Source organism: Oncorhynchus gorbuscha, linkage group LG12 (assembly GCF_021184085.1).
Source record: "Oncorhynchus gorbuscha isolate QuinsamMale2020 ecotype Even-year linkage group LG12, OgorEven_v1.0, whole genome shotgun sequence".
Lineage (NCBI taxonomy): Eukaryota > Metazoa > Chordata > Actinopteri > Salmoniformes > Salmonidae > Oncorhynchus > Oncorhynchus gorbuscha.
This window is the reverse complement of record NC_060184.1, coordinates 76,744,062-76,759,575: the sequence shown is the minus strand read 5'-3', so window position 1 is coordinate 76,759,575 and position 15,514 is coordinate 76,744,062. Positions and strand designations below refer to the sequence as shown.

The 15,514-nt window shown below is 46.7% G+C and overlaps 2 protein-coding genes across 4 annotated transcripts; both read left to right on the top strand.

Annotated features, from left to right (window-relative positions):
* Nucleotides 1-1,130: 1,130 nt before the first annotated feature.
* Nucleotides 1,131-8,318, top strand: LOC123990296. Of its 3 annotated transcripts, none has more exons than XM_046290885.1 (11): nt 1,131-1,258; nt 1,357-1,407; nt 4,066-4,208; nt 4,329-4,464; nt 5,127-5,214; nt 5,289-5,360; nt 5,523-5,657; nt 7,316-7,382; nt 7,488-7,566; nt 7,752-7,857; nt 7,957-8,318. In XM_046290885.1, the coding sequence occupies exons 3-11, from the start codon at nt 4,097-4,099 to the stop codon at nt 8,185-8,187; spliced, it is 1,026 nt and encodes a 341-aa protein (XP_046146841.1). In that variant the 5' UTR covers nt 1,131-1,258; nt 1,357-1,407; nt 4,066-4,096; the 3' UTR covers nt 8,188-8,318. The 3 variants fall into 3 exon arrangements, with proteins under 3 accessions (XP_046146841.1, XP_046146844.1, XP_046146842.1); XM_046290888.1 differs by having other exon boundaries at nt 7,950-8,239; XM_046290886.1 differs by lacking the exon at nt 1,131-1,258 and having other exon boundaries at nt 1,321-1,407.
* Nucleotides 8,319-9,592: 1,274 nt separating this feature from the next.
* LOC123990295 lies at nt 9,593-13,980 on the top strand. Its single transcript, XM_046290884.1, has 7 exons — nt 9,593-10,011; nt 10,090-10,181; nt 11,726-11,750; nt 11,856-11,963; nt 12,666-12,794; nt 12,950-13,073; nt 13,370-13,980. Exons 2-7 carry the CDS (start codon nt 10,145-10,147, stop codon nt 13,541-13,543), a joined length of 597 nt encoding a protein of 198 aa, XP_046146840.1. The 5' UTR covers nt 9,593-10,011; nt 10,090-10,144; the 3' UTR covers nt 13,544-13,980.
* The last annotated feature ends 1,534 nt before the right edge of the window (nt 13,981-15,514 follow it).

Below are 15,514 nucleotides of genomic sequence, written 5' to 3'. Positions count from 1 at the left end.
CAATATAAACTCTGGTTTGTGTTGCTAAATGTTTTACGTTTGAAGTAAACGGTTTCTGTTGCAAAACATTTTTATAAAAAATTATAAAAAACATTTAGAGACTGAATCCGACTAATGAGATCACGCCAGGGCTTTATAATGTGACTAATGAGATCACGCCAGGGCTTTATAATGTGACTAATGAGATCACGCCAGGGCTTTATAATGTGACTAATGAGATCACGCCAGGGCTTTATAATGTGACTAATGAGATCACGCCAGGGCTTTATAGTGTGACTAATGAGATCACGCCAGGGCTTTAGTGTGACTAATGAGATCACACCAGGGCTTTATAATGTGACTAATGAGATCACGCCAGGGCTTTATAATGTGACTAATGAGATCACGCCAGGGCTTTATAATGTGACTAATGAGATCAGGCCAGGGCTTTATAATGTGACTAATGAGATCAGGCCAGGGCTTTATAATGTGACTAATGAGATCACGCCAGGGCTTTATAATGTGACTAATGAGATCACGCCAGGGCTTTATAATGTGACTAATGAGATCACGCCAGGGCTTTATAATGTGACTAATGAGATCAGGCCAGGGCTTTATAATGTGACTAATGAGATCACGCCAGGGCTTTATAATGTGACTAATGAGATCAGGCCAGGGCTTTATAATGTGACTAATGACAGCGGGGGAGTTCCAGGACAGGACTTGTCTTTATGGTTTTATTAATCTACTACAAAGATCATCCCTTTGGTTAAGCCAGCCATGTTCTCATAAAATACTAAAGAAGAGCCAGACTAATTCATAGTCCTGATGTAGCCTACCTTCAACCCAGAACACGTCCTTAGTGATGACATATCACAAAACAGTGGAACATTTTATGATATGATCTATTCTAGCATCTCTTAGGTCAAACACTTTGGCCGGGGCATACGTCCCCTCTTCTGGACATTGTTGGAACACTTATTTCCACTGAAAATAAAAATTCCATTCATCATTTTATCATGTCAATTTATAGTCAGTGTCGTGGTATGGTCATTTCGCTAATTCGTGTTTGCGGCCAGTTAAGATGTTTAACTGATAAATTCATTTGGAAATTGAACTACAATTAAATGCGTTTTTCAATTGCAAACGAATCGGGGAACGGAGTGGCGCGCGCTCAGTTATTCCCAAACGCAAACCCTTTGTGACGCGGTGAATAAAGAACGTTGTTAACGTTCCTTCCGTACTGCTGACACAGGTCTACAAACACGCTCTCCAAAAGGTAGGCTTTTCCTAAACTTTCTTAGTTTAGTTCGTTTTGTATTTTCATTTTCACCTCATGTAGTTTCTGCTCTGCGTGTTCTTGCGGAGTTCCAATAGGTGTCATCGGGGATGGTGACGAGGACAGACGTGTGAAGGGCGTGCTCAAAGGTAACGTTTTGGACGAGTGGTTAACTGCAACAGTAGTGTGCAACTGTAGCCCGCCATTCGGTTGTTCCTACGTGTGGGTATTCCCCATAGCTCGAGCATACCATTGGTTCCAGCATGGCACCCCATATTGAACTAATATTGATAGGCATATAGATGTCATCTTGATAGATACCCATTGATTAGATTGTGCCCTCCGCTCTCGGTTGCCAATTATGTCCTGCAATGGCGTGTGAAGTAGCACCATTATATATAGATAAAAAAATCACAACTTTCTGATCCACCACATCTGTTAAGGGACAATTTCATAAATGCCGATAAAGAATTTGTTCGTTCGTTGGTGAAGTTAATTATGCGAGAAATAGCAGTGGAAACACCTTTTGTGCAAATATTAAGAACCATATAGAAGTAATCTTGGAGTCACTCGATGATACGATGTGGTCGTCCCACTACGACTCAGGGAAACCATGCAGTTTATTAGGCTACAGGTTAAATACATTCTGAATAACTTCACGGGGTTATTTAACTCAAATCAGTTAAGAACAAATTCTTATTTTCAACGAGGGAGCTTGATGCACCTTTCCAATAAATATTGAGGGTCTTATTCTGGTGACATGATGATGATTTTTGTGACAAAACTATCGTTATGGTTTGAAAAATATAATGGAAACACACTGAACTTAAGATTTAAATTCGGTACATAAAATGTAAGTGAAAGAGTACTTCCTTATCACGGACTGATTGTTACCCATTGGGAAAATGTGCATATTTTCAACATGCGGATTTTAGAATATTTGCATCAAAATCTGGTTGTCAATTGGATGAAAAACTAGGTAGTTACAAAACTCGCGCATACATTCAAGATTGTATAGAAACCCTGGATTGCGAATGCTATGTTTTGGACATGGAGAGTCTTTGAAGCCACCTATTGGCACTCCACAGAAAAGCAATACTCTACGGGAATTGTACAGTATTTCATCAATGTTTCAAGGACAAAATTACATATATTTAAGTATTTTTGTTGTTGTAGTGGGGACAGTAACATTAGTCATTTCGAAAAATGATACTAAAGAAAATAATAAAGGTTATTTGTATGTTTAGCTCATATAAATGTAAAAGTATGCATTAAGGTGTCTGTAATAGAATAGACATGGCAACAACAAAAACATTAGGAAATGCATTTCTATAATATATATATTTTTACATCAGTGGGGTAGTGCCAAGATGGAGGGATGGCGGCTTCAAAATAGCACCCCAGCAGTCATCTATGTATAAATCATTACATAACAAACAGTGCATCCATGAATAGGCCTATATTTTTTTTTAAACGACAGACATCCTCTCACTTTAAAACCAACTCTTGTGGTATGGTAGCTCAAATGTCTGGTATGGTTAGAAACGGCAGATAACACAGCTCAATCAAAACCGTCTAACCCATAGCAGAGCACTATCGACACGCCCGCCACTTTCCTCTCGACACGCCCGCCCGCCACTTTCCTCTCGACACGCCCGCCCGCCACTTTCCTCTCGACACGCCCGCCCGCCACTTTCCTCTCGACACGCCCGCCCGCCACTTTCCTCTCGACACGCCCGCCCGCCACTTTCCTCTCGACACGCCCGCCCGCCACTTTCCTCTCGACACGCCCGCCACTTTCCTCTCGACACGCCCGCCACTTTCCTCTCGACACGCCCGCCACTTTCCTCTCGACACGCCCGCCACTTTCCTCTCGACACGCCCGCCACTTTCCTCTCGACACGCCCGCCACTTTCCTCTCGACACGCCCGCCACTTTCCTCTCGACACGCCCGCCACTTTCCTCTCGACACGCCCGCCACTTTCCTCTCGACACGCCCGCCACTTTCCTCTCGACACGCCCGCCACTTTCCTCTCGACACGCCCGCCACTTTCCTCTCGACACGCCCGCCACTTTCCTCTCGACACGCCCGCCACTTTCCTCTCGACACGCCCGCCACTTTCCTCTCGACACGCCCGCCACTTTCCTCTCGACACGCCCGCCACTTTCCTCTCGACACGCCCGCCACTTTCCTCTCGACACGCCCGCCACTTTCCTCTCGACACGCCCGCCACTTTCCTCTCGACACGCCCACCACTTTCCTCTCGACACGCCCACCACTTTCCTCTCGACACGCCCGCCACTTTCCTTTCGACACGCCCACTACTTTCCTCTCGACACGCCCGCCACTTTCCTTTCGACACGCCCACTACTTTCCTTTCGACACGCCCACTACTTTCCTTTTGACACGCCCGCCACTTTCCTTTCAACATGCCCACTCACCGGTCGGCATATTGAGATGCAGCTACCCTCTGCTCATCTTTATCCAGGTGCATCAAATTATGCTGATTATGCGGATGTAAGAAAAATACCATATAAGGCCACCTTTTATAACCGTATATGCCTATTGGATCGATAGGCTACACAATTATTTGACCACAAATAATTATTCACCAATGTAATCATGTTGCAAGACTCATATTTGAAATATATTTGAAATGTTACAAGACTCCCTTCTACTTGAGTCCTGATGTAGCTAACATCATTAACACAAATGTAGCCTGCCCTGGGCATTAGAGAGAAATATAGTAATTCCAACGTGCATGTTTATGACGCGTACACCACACACACCTTCCTTTGTCTAACAGTTGAAGCAGCCTACTGTCCTCCACCGTCCTCATGGCTGAAGAGATCAGGAGAATAGCTGCTCTGCTAGATCAGCCTCTGAGTGAGAGAGACCACGAACTCGTCACTTACGTCAAGCACAAGTTTGCCACAGACTTCAAAAAAGGTGAGCGAGTGGACTGCTGTACAACGTCACCTTACTTCATCAAAAGCCACTAAAAGAGTGAAATGGAATGGAGTGAATCACTACTGACTGCTACCCACACTTTGCTTGGCGTTTTCCAAGAACACAGTTACTTCCCTGAGAAGGTTGTTACCCGCAGTGACACACAGTATGGCCTCGTACAAAATGGCCAGGCCAGGAAGAACTACTACAGGAGACAGGAGCTGCTCAGTAAAGGCTTCTTCTCCCCTGTCAACAAGTATGAAAAATAATACACTGAGTATACAAAACATTACAAACACCTTGGTATCCATGCTGTGTGTGTTTGTGTGTATATATATATATATATACACTAAACTTAAAGCATTGCCTTGTCCCTTGGATAGACCATACAGAACATTACAAACACCTTGGTATCCATGATGTGTGTGTATATATATATATATACACTAAACTTAAAGCATTGCCTTGTCCCTTGGATAGACCATACAGAACATTCCAAACACCTTGGTATCCATGATGTGTGTGTATGTATATATACACTAAACTTAAAGCATTGCCTTGTCCCTTGGATAGACCATACAGAACATTACAAACACCTTGGTATCCATGATGTGCGTGTATATATATATATATACACTAAACTTAAAGCATTGCCTTGTCCCTTGGATAGACCATACAAAACATTACAAACACCTTGGTATCCATGATGTGTGTGTATATATATATACACTAAACTTAAAGCATTGCCTTGTCCCTTGGATAGACCATACAAAACATTACAAACACCTTGGTATCCATGATGTGTGTGTATATATATATATATATATATATATATATATATATATATATATATATATATATATATATATATATATATATATACACTAAACTTAAAGCATTGCCTTGTCCCTTGGATAGACCATACAGAACAGTGGGAAGGCTTTACTCTGACAACGTTGATCTCTTCTCAACCTGGCTCACATCAGAGGACCAAAAGTCACTGAAGGTGACACACATCTCAATGTGTTTTGTATAGGTGTTTAACATGGCTTGTACTCACTCTGAGTCATTTTATGACAGACACAGTGGGACAAGAAGTTTGGAAAAAATACAGTGATCTCCAGCAAATTCACTCAGGAGAAGACTAAAAAGGTGAGGGGGGGAGAGAGAGGGTTGGAACTAACCATATAATTACAACCAAACATAATTCATTATCATGCAGTAAATCATGATTCCTTATCACATTAATTGATTTAGAATTGTATATATTTCAACTGCCCCCCCCCCAAATAAATATATATATATTTCCCCCAGGAGGAGAACGTCAGAGCCCCTCCAGTGGAGAACCTGAATGGTTTCCTCCAGCTGAAGCAGTACATGAGAGAGATGGTCTCCATCAGACGTGCTCTCCACACTGGGCGCCCCCTCATATATTGCCTCAGAGACCAGGTAAAGCACTGTGGGGAAAACAGAACTCAGGAGAAACCCAGTAAAAACATTTTTTTTTTAATGTTTTAACTTCAAAATCTGTTTTTGTTTAGTAGATAGCCTGATTGTACTTCGGATGTGTGTACTTAACGGCACCGGAACATGTGGGCTTCCCGGCGATGCGGTTTTGATATAATTTCATCCTTCGGGTTTTATTCATACCTCTTGAAATCTACAGGGTGTTGGAGCCGTCTCGTTGTGACAGGGTGTTGGAGCCGTCTCGTTGTGACAGGGTGTTGGAGCAGTCTCGTTGTGACAGGGTGTTGGAGCAGTCTCTCCGTGACAGGGTGTTGGAGCAGTCTCTCCGTGACAGGGTGTTGGAGCAGTCTCTCCGTGACAGGGTGTTGGAGCAGTCTCGTTGTGACAGGGTGTTGGAGCCGTCTCTCCGTGACAGGGTGTTGGAGCCGTCTCTCCGCGACAGGGTGTTGGAGCCGTCTCTCCGCGACAGGGTGTTGGAGCCGTCTCTCCGCGACAGGGTGTTGGAGCAGTCTCTCCGCGACAGGGTGTTGGAGCAGTCTCTCCGCGACAGGGTGTTGGAGCAGTCTCTCCGCGACAGGGTGTTGGAGCAGTCTCTCCGCGACAGGGTGTTGGAGCAGTCTCTCCGCGACAGGGTGTTGGAGCAGTCTCTCCGCGACAGGGTGTTGGAGCAGTCTCTCCGCGACAGGGTGTTGGAGCAGTCTCTCCGCGACAGGGTGTTGGAGCAGTCTCTCCGCGACAGGGTGTTGGAGCAGTCTCTCCGCGACAGGGTGTTGGAGCAGTCTCTCCGCGACAGGGTGTTGGAGCAGTCTCTCCGCGACAGGGTGTTGGAGCAGTCTCTCCGCGACAGGGTGTTGGAGCAGTCTCTCCGCGACAGGGTGTTGGAGCAGTCTCTCCGCGACAGGGTGTTGGAGCAGTCTCTCCGCGACAGGGTGTTGGAGCAGTCTCGTTGTGACAGGGTGTTGGAGCAGTCTCTCCGCGACAGGGTGTTGGAGCAGTCTCGTTGTGACAGGGTGTTGGAGCAGTCTCGTTGTGACAGGGTGTTGGAGCAGTCTCTCCGCGACAGGGTGTTGGAGCCGTCTCTCCGCGACAGGGTGTTGGAGCCGTCTCTCCGCGACAGGGTGTTGGAGCCGTCTCGTTGTGACAGGGTGTTGGAGCAGTCTCGTTGTGACAGGGTGTTGGAGCCGTCTCGTTGTGACAGGGTGTTGGAGCCGTCTCTCCGTGACAGGGTGTTGGAGCAGTCTCTCCGCGACAGGGTGTTGGAGCCGTCTCGTTGTGACAGGGTGTTGGAGCCGTCTCGTTGTGACAGGGTGTTGGAGCAGTCTCTCCGCGACAGGGTGTTGGAGCCGTCTCGTTGTGACAGGGTGTTGGAGCCGTCTCGTTGTGACAGGGTGTTGGAGCCGTCTCGTTGTGACAGGGTGTTGGAGCCGTCTCGTTGTGACAGGGTGTTGGAGCCGTCTCGTTGTGACAGGGTGTTGGAGCAGTCTCTCCGCGACAGAGTGTTGGAGCAGTCTCTCCGTGACAGGGTGTTGGAGCCATCTCGTTGTGACAGGGTGTTGGAGCCGTCTCGTTGTGACAGGGTGTTGGAGCCGGTTCGCTGTAACATGAAGAATTCATGTTGTCTCTATTTTCTCATTGTAAAGGATAAACCGTTATTGCTAATGAAGAAACCTGTGCCTCCCAAAACACCATGTGACCGATCCATATCAGGTTGGTCACCTAAAGCACAATGCAGAATGAATTACAGTGCTCTACTACGGAGACATTCTACTATGCTGACCACATGCTCACCCTCCGATCCTTCTGTCTCCTCAGCTGATAAAGAGACTGTACCACCACTGTCCATGTCCATGAACCAACAGGCACTGGACCCAGAGGAAGAGGAGAACCTACAGTACGTTGTGTACGGCCTATTTATGTGACTTGGAAATCAAGTTATAAATCACACCCAATACTACTACAAAACATTGATACAACTACAGCAATCTATCCTACTCCCACACGATGCACGATTACTTACTGATAAGAAAGTTGTCTGCCACTCGCTATAGGCCTTTGTATTTCCTGCTCTCTTCCTAGGAGGATACAGTACAGGAAGCAGAAGCTGTTCTTAGAGAAACTCCAGTGGATTTACATGGTCCTGTGTGGCATCTCTCACATGCGAAACAGAGATCTGAAGACACTGGTAAGCCTGAGCTAGTGCAGTCATGCGTCATATTGCAGAGTCTACCGGACTACCTCAGGGATGTGTTGGAAGGGATTTAATAGTAACAGAAGCTTCCAGGTGCCTCTCAACAGCAGCTATGTGAACATCATCATGAAGGACACAGAGAAGACCAACATCCTGCTGAAGCAGTCGCACAGCTACAACCCTCCGTTGAATTACACCAGGCAGCTGGTGTCCCTGGCCCCAGAGGACTGTCACAGCGTCAGCCGTGACGTGTGGGACACCTTCATCAGTCACCAGGACACCACAGGTGACAATATGACCTGGTCGATTGGAACAATCTATTGAGTGTCACCTGAATTGCAATATTCAATTATCAAAACAAACAATGATGCTACTGTCTCACCCCACGATGTCACTGTCTCACCCCACAATGTCACTGTCTCACCCCACAATGTCACTGTCTCACCCCACAATGTCACTGTCTCACCCCACAATGTCACTGTCTCACCCCACAATGTCACTGTCTCACCCCACAATGTCACTGTCTCACCCCACAATGTCACTGTCTCACCCCACAATGTCACTGTCTCACCCCACAATGTCACTGTCTCACCCCACAATGTCACTGTCTCACCCCACAATGTCACTGTCTCACCCCACAATGTCACTGTCTCACCCCACAATGTCACTGTCTCACCCCACAATGTCACTGTCTCACCCCACAATGTCACTGTCTCACCCCACAATGTCACTGTCTCACCCCACGATGTCACTGTCTCACCCCACACTGTCTCATGTCACTGTCTCACCCCACGATGTCACTGTCTCACCCCACGATGTCACTGTCTCACCCCACGATGTCACTGTCTCACCCCACGATGTCACTGTCTCACCCCACGATGTCACTGTCTCACCCCACGATGTCACTGTCTCACCCCACGATGTCACTGTCTCACCCCACGATGTCACTGTCTCACCCCACGATGTCACTGTCTCACCCCACGATGTCACTGTCTCACCCCACGATGTCACTGTCTCACCCCACGATGTCACTGTCTCACCCCACGATGTCACTGTCTCACCCCACGATGCCACTGTCTCACCCCACGATGCCACTGTCTCACCCCACGATGCCACTGTCTCACCCCACGATGCCACTGTCTCACCCCACGATGCCACTGTCTCACCCCACGATGCCACTGTCTCACCCCACGATGCCACTGTCTCACCCCACGATGCCACTGTCTCACCCCACGATGCCACTGTCTCACCCCACGATGCCACTGTCTCACCCCATGCCACTGATGCCACTGTCTCACCCCACGATGCCACTGTCTCACCCCACGATGCCACTGTCTCACCCCACGATGCCACTGTCTCACCCCACGATGCCACTGTCTCACCCCACGATGCCACTGTCTCACCCCTCACGATGCCACTGTCTCACCCCACGATGCCACTGTCTCACCCCACGATGCCACTGTCTCACCCCACGATGCCACTGTCTCACCCCACGATGCCACTGTCTCACCCCACGATGCCACTGTCTCACCCCACGATGCCACTGTCTCACCCCACGATGCCACTGTCTCACCCCACGATGCCACTGTCTCACCCCACGATGCTCACTGTCTCACCCCACGATGCCACTGTCTCACCCCACGATGCCACTGTCTCACCCCACGATGCCACTGTCTCACCCCACGATGCCACTGTCTCACCCCACGATGCCACTGTCTCACCCCACGATGCCACTGTCTCACCCCACGATGCCACTGTCTCACCCCACGATGCCACTGTCTCACCCCACGATGCCACTGTCTCACCCCACGATGCCACTGTCTCACCCCACGATGCCACTGTCTCACCCCACGATGCCACTGTCTCACCCCACACGATGCCACTGTCTCACCCCACGATGCCACTGTCTCACCCCACGATGCCACTGTCTCACCCCACGATGCCACTGTCTCACCCCACGATGCCACTGTCTCACCCCACGATGCCACTGTCTCACCCCACGATGCCACTGTCTCACCCCACGATGCCACTGTCTCACCCCACGATGCCACTGTCTCACCCCACGATGCCACTGTCTCACCCCACGATGCCACTGTCTCTCCTGTGAATCTCAGAGCCCTCGAAGTTAACCACCACCCGAACCACAGGGTAAGAAAATGAACAATAAAAGCACATTCCAGTCCTGTTCTCCCATACCGTAATACGTTGGTTTGTCTATAATCATAGATGTAAAGCTCTGCAGTCGGGGCCCAGGCGCAAGGTGCCAGACGGAGATGGATACATGCCACCATGGCTGCTACTGCTGCTGGATGAGAACAGTCAGTCCACACTATATCACACAGGACTGAGTAGAGATCACACACTCCAACAGACCTAAGTATATATACACACACACAGGACTGAGAGTAGAGATCACACACTCCAACAGACCTAAGTATATATACACACACACAGGACTGAGAGTAGAGATCACACACTCCAACAGACCTAAGTATATATACACACACACAGGACTGAGAGTAGAGATCACACACTCAAACAGACCCAAGTATATATACACACACACAGGACTGAGTAGAGGTCACACACTCCAACAGACCTAAGTATATATACACACACACAGGACTGAGAGTAGAGATCACACACTCCAACAGACCTAAGTATATATACACACAGGACTGAGTAGAGATCACACACTCCAACAGACCTAAGTATATATACACACAGGACTGAGTAGAGATCACACACTCCAACAGACCTAAGTATATATACACACAGGACTGAGTAGAGATCACACACTCCAACAGACCTAAGTATATATACACACACACAGGACTGAGTAGAGATCACACACTCCAACAGACCTAAGTATATATACACACACACAGGACTGATATACACACAGGACTGAGAGAGATCACACACTCCAACAGACCTAAGTATATATACACACACACAGGACTGAGAGTAGAGATCACACACTCAAACAGACCAACAGACCTAAGTATATACACACTCAAACAGACACACACAGGACTGAGTAGAGGTCACACACTCCAACAGACCTAAGTATATATACACACACACAGGACTGAGAGTAGAGATCACACACTCAAACAGACCTAAGTATATACACACACACACAGGACTGAGTAGAGATCACACACTCCAACAGACCTAAGTATATATACACACACACAGGACTGAGAGTAGAGATCACACACTCCAACAGACCTAAGTATATATACACACACACAGGACTGAGAGTAGAGATCACACACTCAAACAGACCCAAGTATATACACACACACAGGACTGAGTAGAGATCACACACTCAAACAGACCCAAGTACACACACACACACACACACACATCATGTCCTATGTTGTTCCCACTTGGACACATTGTGACTAACACTTCATTGTGTGATTATTTGCCTATACGAAAAGGCTAAGGAAATACAGAAAGCCAACACTGAAAGCACAGCGCCACTGGTGTCACTGTTGGTTGTGGGCTTTTTGAATCCCTGAAGGATTGTGGGATTGTATACCTCACCAACTCCATTCCACCCATGGCCAGGCTCTGTTCATGTGTTGCCATTAAACACATCACTTCAGTACAAATCCTTTGAAATACCAAAATGATATGTTGTTCTAGGAATGGCACACTGTTGTGTGTACAGTATGTTGTGTGTACAGTATGTTGTGTGTACAGTATGTTGTGTGTACAGTGTGTGTACAGTATGTTGTGTGTACAGTATGTTGTGTGTACAGTATGTTGTGTGTACAGTGTGTGTACAGTGTGTGTACAGTATCTCTCATTTTTGCTTCTATACTCACCTCGTTTTGCCTTTTTCCGACAGCATCCCTAGAGAAGAAAACAGTAAAGTGAGTTTAAAACACAAACTAAATGTATTGATTTCCTATACGTAAAAATGTATATTTTATTTCCATAATTGTGATAAAACGAGTCTTTTCCATTCCCTCACCGAGGCCTGGTGTAGACCAGTCAGGCATGCTGGAGAGAGCCAAGGAGCATTACCGGGATGTGAAGAAGGTTCTGAACATCCCAATGGAGTCAGTAGTGTTTGAAAAGAGAAAGTGAGTAGGACACTGTCAATCTACAGCACCTGTCGCAGTCAGACAGTGTTTTTGTAGAGGATCGTTTGTTCTGGATGATCAACCTGTTATTTAAGCAATAAAGCACGGGGGGAGGTGTGGTATATGGCCTATATACCACGGCCAAGGGCTATTCTTATGAACAACGCAATGCGGCTCCATGGACACAGCCCTTAGCCGTGGTATATTGGCCATATCACAACCCCCCTGATGTGCCTTATTGCCATTATAAACTGGTTTCCAACGTAATTAGAGCAGTAAAAAATACATGTTTTGTCATACCTGTGGTATACGGTCTGATATATCATGGCTATCAGCCAATCAGCATTCAGTGCTCGAACCACCCAGTTTATAATATGCTAATATGCCATTTAGCAGACGCTTTTACCTTAAGCAATTTTACAGTCATGCATACATTTTACATATGGGTGTCCCCAGCGGGAATCGAACCCGCGCTCGATCGACTGAGCCACACAGGAACACGCCTGTTGAAGTAAATCATTAGAGGCGCAATCTGTAGGTTCTCGGTCCCATATGGCAATAACAGGAAGTACAAACACCATCAATCTGAAATTACAAAAAAGGTTGGATGTTGGCCAAAATGCACTTGCAACCCCCCCATGACCAACATTTTTTACTTTGTCATCAAGATGTCCTCATTGTAGTCCCATTCTCTGTCCTCAGGAACCGAGAGGAGAGGATGAGAAATCTTTTCAATGCTCTAATGGCCTCAAAGTCCGACGCTGGTCTGTCCTCACTCCTTACCTCTCTGAAGAGTGGGCTGAAGGAGCCCAAATCCACCACTGGTCTCTGGTAAGGCCCCTTCTCTCCTCTCTCATATAAACATCATGTGGTGTAACTCAATACTTTCAAGTGGCTTGAAACGCTTTCCTTCATCCTCAGTTCGTGTCAGAAAGTTGGAACAGAATCAGAAATGTAAAATAATTAAATGTTAATCATATGAACAGGTTTGCGACACTGCAGAGTGATGCCACAGAATTGTCTGGAGACAGAGACTCCCAATACAACCTCATACTGCAAAAGATCTCAGAGTTTCAAAGCTTCTCCAACAAAAAGCTCCCCTACTCCAAGGTATAGAACGTGACCGAACGCTCAGGTAGAAATACAGCGTAGAACAGACCTTTGTCACAGAGAATAGGCAACCATTTCGGATCTATGCGTGGCAGTTCTATCTGCAGCATTCTGAAAGTTTCACCTGTCCTAGAAGACACAGAAACACACTCATTATGTACTCGTTTGGGCACACTAGCAAAACGATCTGAAACTAAAAAAACAAGCGGCTCTTACTGGACAAGATGAACCATGTTTCAGTACTGTTTTCTTCTGTTCGATGCCTAATGAACATGACCCTGTCTCTCTCTCTGAAGGAGAAGTTCTGTCTCCTGGTCCTCTCCATGTCACCCAATCAGCTGCTTCGACCGGCCATGCAGGAAGCACTGCTCTTCCTCACGGAGAACGTGCTGCTGTTGTTGCCGCGGCAACTCAAACAGTGGTACCAGTACCTAAAGCTCCCCTTCCCCACCACGGCAACCGCCTCCTGAAAAAGAAAAGGGATCCACCTACTTGCACTCTCTCTGTTCTTCACTACCTGTCTACAATGTGGGCCTGGGACTTACAGGCCTGGGTCTGAAATGGCTCCTTATCCTCAACATAGACCCGTAATATTGGGGAATATAGTCATTTCAGACAGCCCTGGGTTCTTGGTGGGATAGCCAGTGTTGGGGGCTCAGGTCAAGACGATCTGTTAACTGGTTGAGACATTAAAACCTGTTAAAGATTAGAGAAAAACTAAACTTTTTTTTTGTAATGTTTTTGAATGTTAAGTAGGGTTGTGAAGCCCCATCTTTTATATTAATAATATATATGAGAGAACTAGCGCAGTTCCTCTGGCTACAGACCATGAAAGTGGAACATAAATATTTAAGTACCTAGCAGAACATGGGAATAACCACAGAACCACTGGTATGTCTTCATCTACAATGCCTCAGGTTTTGCTGCTCTTACACACACACACACACACACGAAACACAGAGGGGGAGCTTTCAGCTAGTGCCTCACTACCTGGCCATCTGAGTGTCACTCAGTGACGAGAGAAGGTGGAGAGAGACAGAGAAAGAAAGAGGGTGGAGAGGAGAGAGGTTGAGAGAGAAAGAGAGAGGTGGAGAGAGAAAGAGAGAGGTGGAGAGAGACAGAGAGAGGTGGAGAGAGAAAGAGAGAGGTGGAGAGAGAAAGAGAGAGGTGGAGAGAGAAAGAGAGAGGTGGAGAGAGAAAGAGAGAGGTGGAGAGAGGTGGAGAGAGAGAGAGAGAGGTGGAGAGAGACAGAGAGAGGTGGAGAGAGACAGAAAGAAAGAGGGTGGAAGGAGGGGTTGAGAAAGAGCGAGGGTTGAGAAACAGCGTGAGGGTGGAGAGAGGTTGTGATTCCCCTACAGAGAACCATGGCAGTGTTCTATATCCTCTCCTGCTTTGTCAAACTGTTTTAATATCTGCATCAATCTGGGTTAATCTCATCGGGTCATGGTGCTAGTAGATTCAGCTTTAATATGGAGATAATGATCTCCCATGGGGAGGGAGAGAGCGATTGGTAGAGAAAAAGGGACAGAGGGGCAAGAAAGTCCATCACGCAACTTTGCAAGCTGCAAAAAAAATATGTTTTTGATTGGTCTGGCCCCCCTTGAACTCGTTATAAAGTACTACAGCCACACATTTCATTGAGTTCACAGCCGGTTTTCTCATGCATTGCACACACACTTGCCTCTGAGCTCTACTGTCTGCTTGTTGTTTGGTGGAACAGTGGTTGTGGGCCTTAATTAATTCCTTTTGCTTCTCTCCTGTCGCATATTCTTCCGAGTTAAATGTGAGGGTTATCTGAGGTGAAACAAGAGAAGACAACTTTCATAAGAGATAGAATTAAGCAGGCCAAAAATGTTGAGTCCATTGCTTACAGATGTCTGATTTAGCACCTGATTAGATGTAAAGAAGGAAAATCAGAGGCATCTTAGCCCTAAACACCAATAGTTGTGCATTATGTTAGTAGTGGGTGTTGAGAGGACAGGCAGTTTTCTGTTCTGGTCACTAGGTGGCAGCAGAGGATCTCGGTCAGTGTCTCCGTAAAGATGGTCTAACTGCTGTCAGGAGGTTAAAAAACGCCAAATGGAAAACCGAGTCAGCTGTGAAATGTGTACAGTACCAGTCAAAAGTTTGTTCACACCTACTCATTCAAGGGTTTTTCTGTATTTTTACTGTTTTCTACATTGTTGAATACTAGTGAAGACATCCAAACTATGAAATAACACATATGGAATCATGTAGTAACCAAAGAAGTGTTAAACCAATCAATATATTTTAGATTTTAGATTCTTCAAAGTAGCCACCCTTCGCATTCTCTCAACCTGCTTCATGAGGTAGTCACCTGGAATGCATTTCAATTAACAGGTGTGCCTTGTTAAGTTACTTTGTGGAATTTCTTTCCTTAATGCGTTTGAGCAAATCCGTGGTGTTGTGACATGGTAGGG

Excerpts from the sequence above, each read along its gene's own strand:
- LOC123990296 (XM_046290885.1), top strand. The coding sequence starts at position 4,097 with ATGGCTGAAGAGATCAGGAGAATAGCTGCTCTGCTAGATCAGCCTCTG. Across the intron at positions 7,383-7,487 it reads ATGTGACCGATCCATATCAG|CTGATAAAGAGACTGTACCA; the intron begins GTTGGTCACCTA and ends CTGTCTCCTCAG. Across the intron at positions 7,858-7,956 it reads ACAGAGATCTGAAGACACTG|GTGCCTCTCAACAGCAGCTA; the intron begins GTAAGCCTGAGC and ends AGAAGCTTCCAG.
- LOC123990295 (XM_046290884.1), top strand. The coding sequence starts at position 10,145 with ATGCCACCATGGCTGCTACTGCTGCTGGATGAGAACA. Across the intron at positions 11,751-11,855 it reads CTAGAGAAGAAAACAGTAAA|GCCTGGTGTAGACCAGTCAG; the intron begins GTGAGTTTAAAA and ends TCCCTCACCGAG. Across the intron at positions 12,795-12,949 it reads AAATCCACCACTGGTCTCTG|GTTTGCGACACTGCAGAGTG; the intron begins GTAAGGCCCCTT and ends TCATATGAACAG.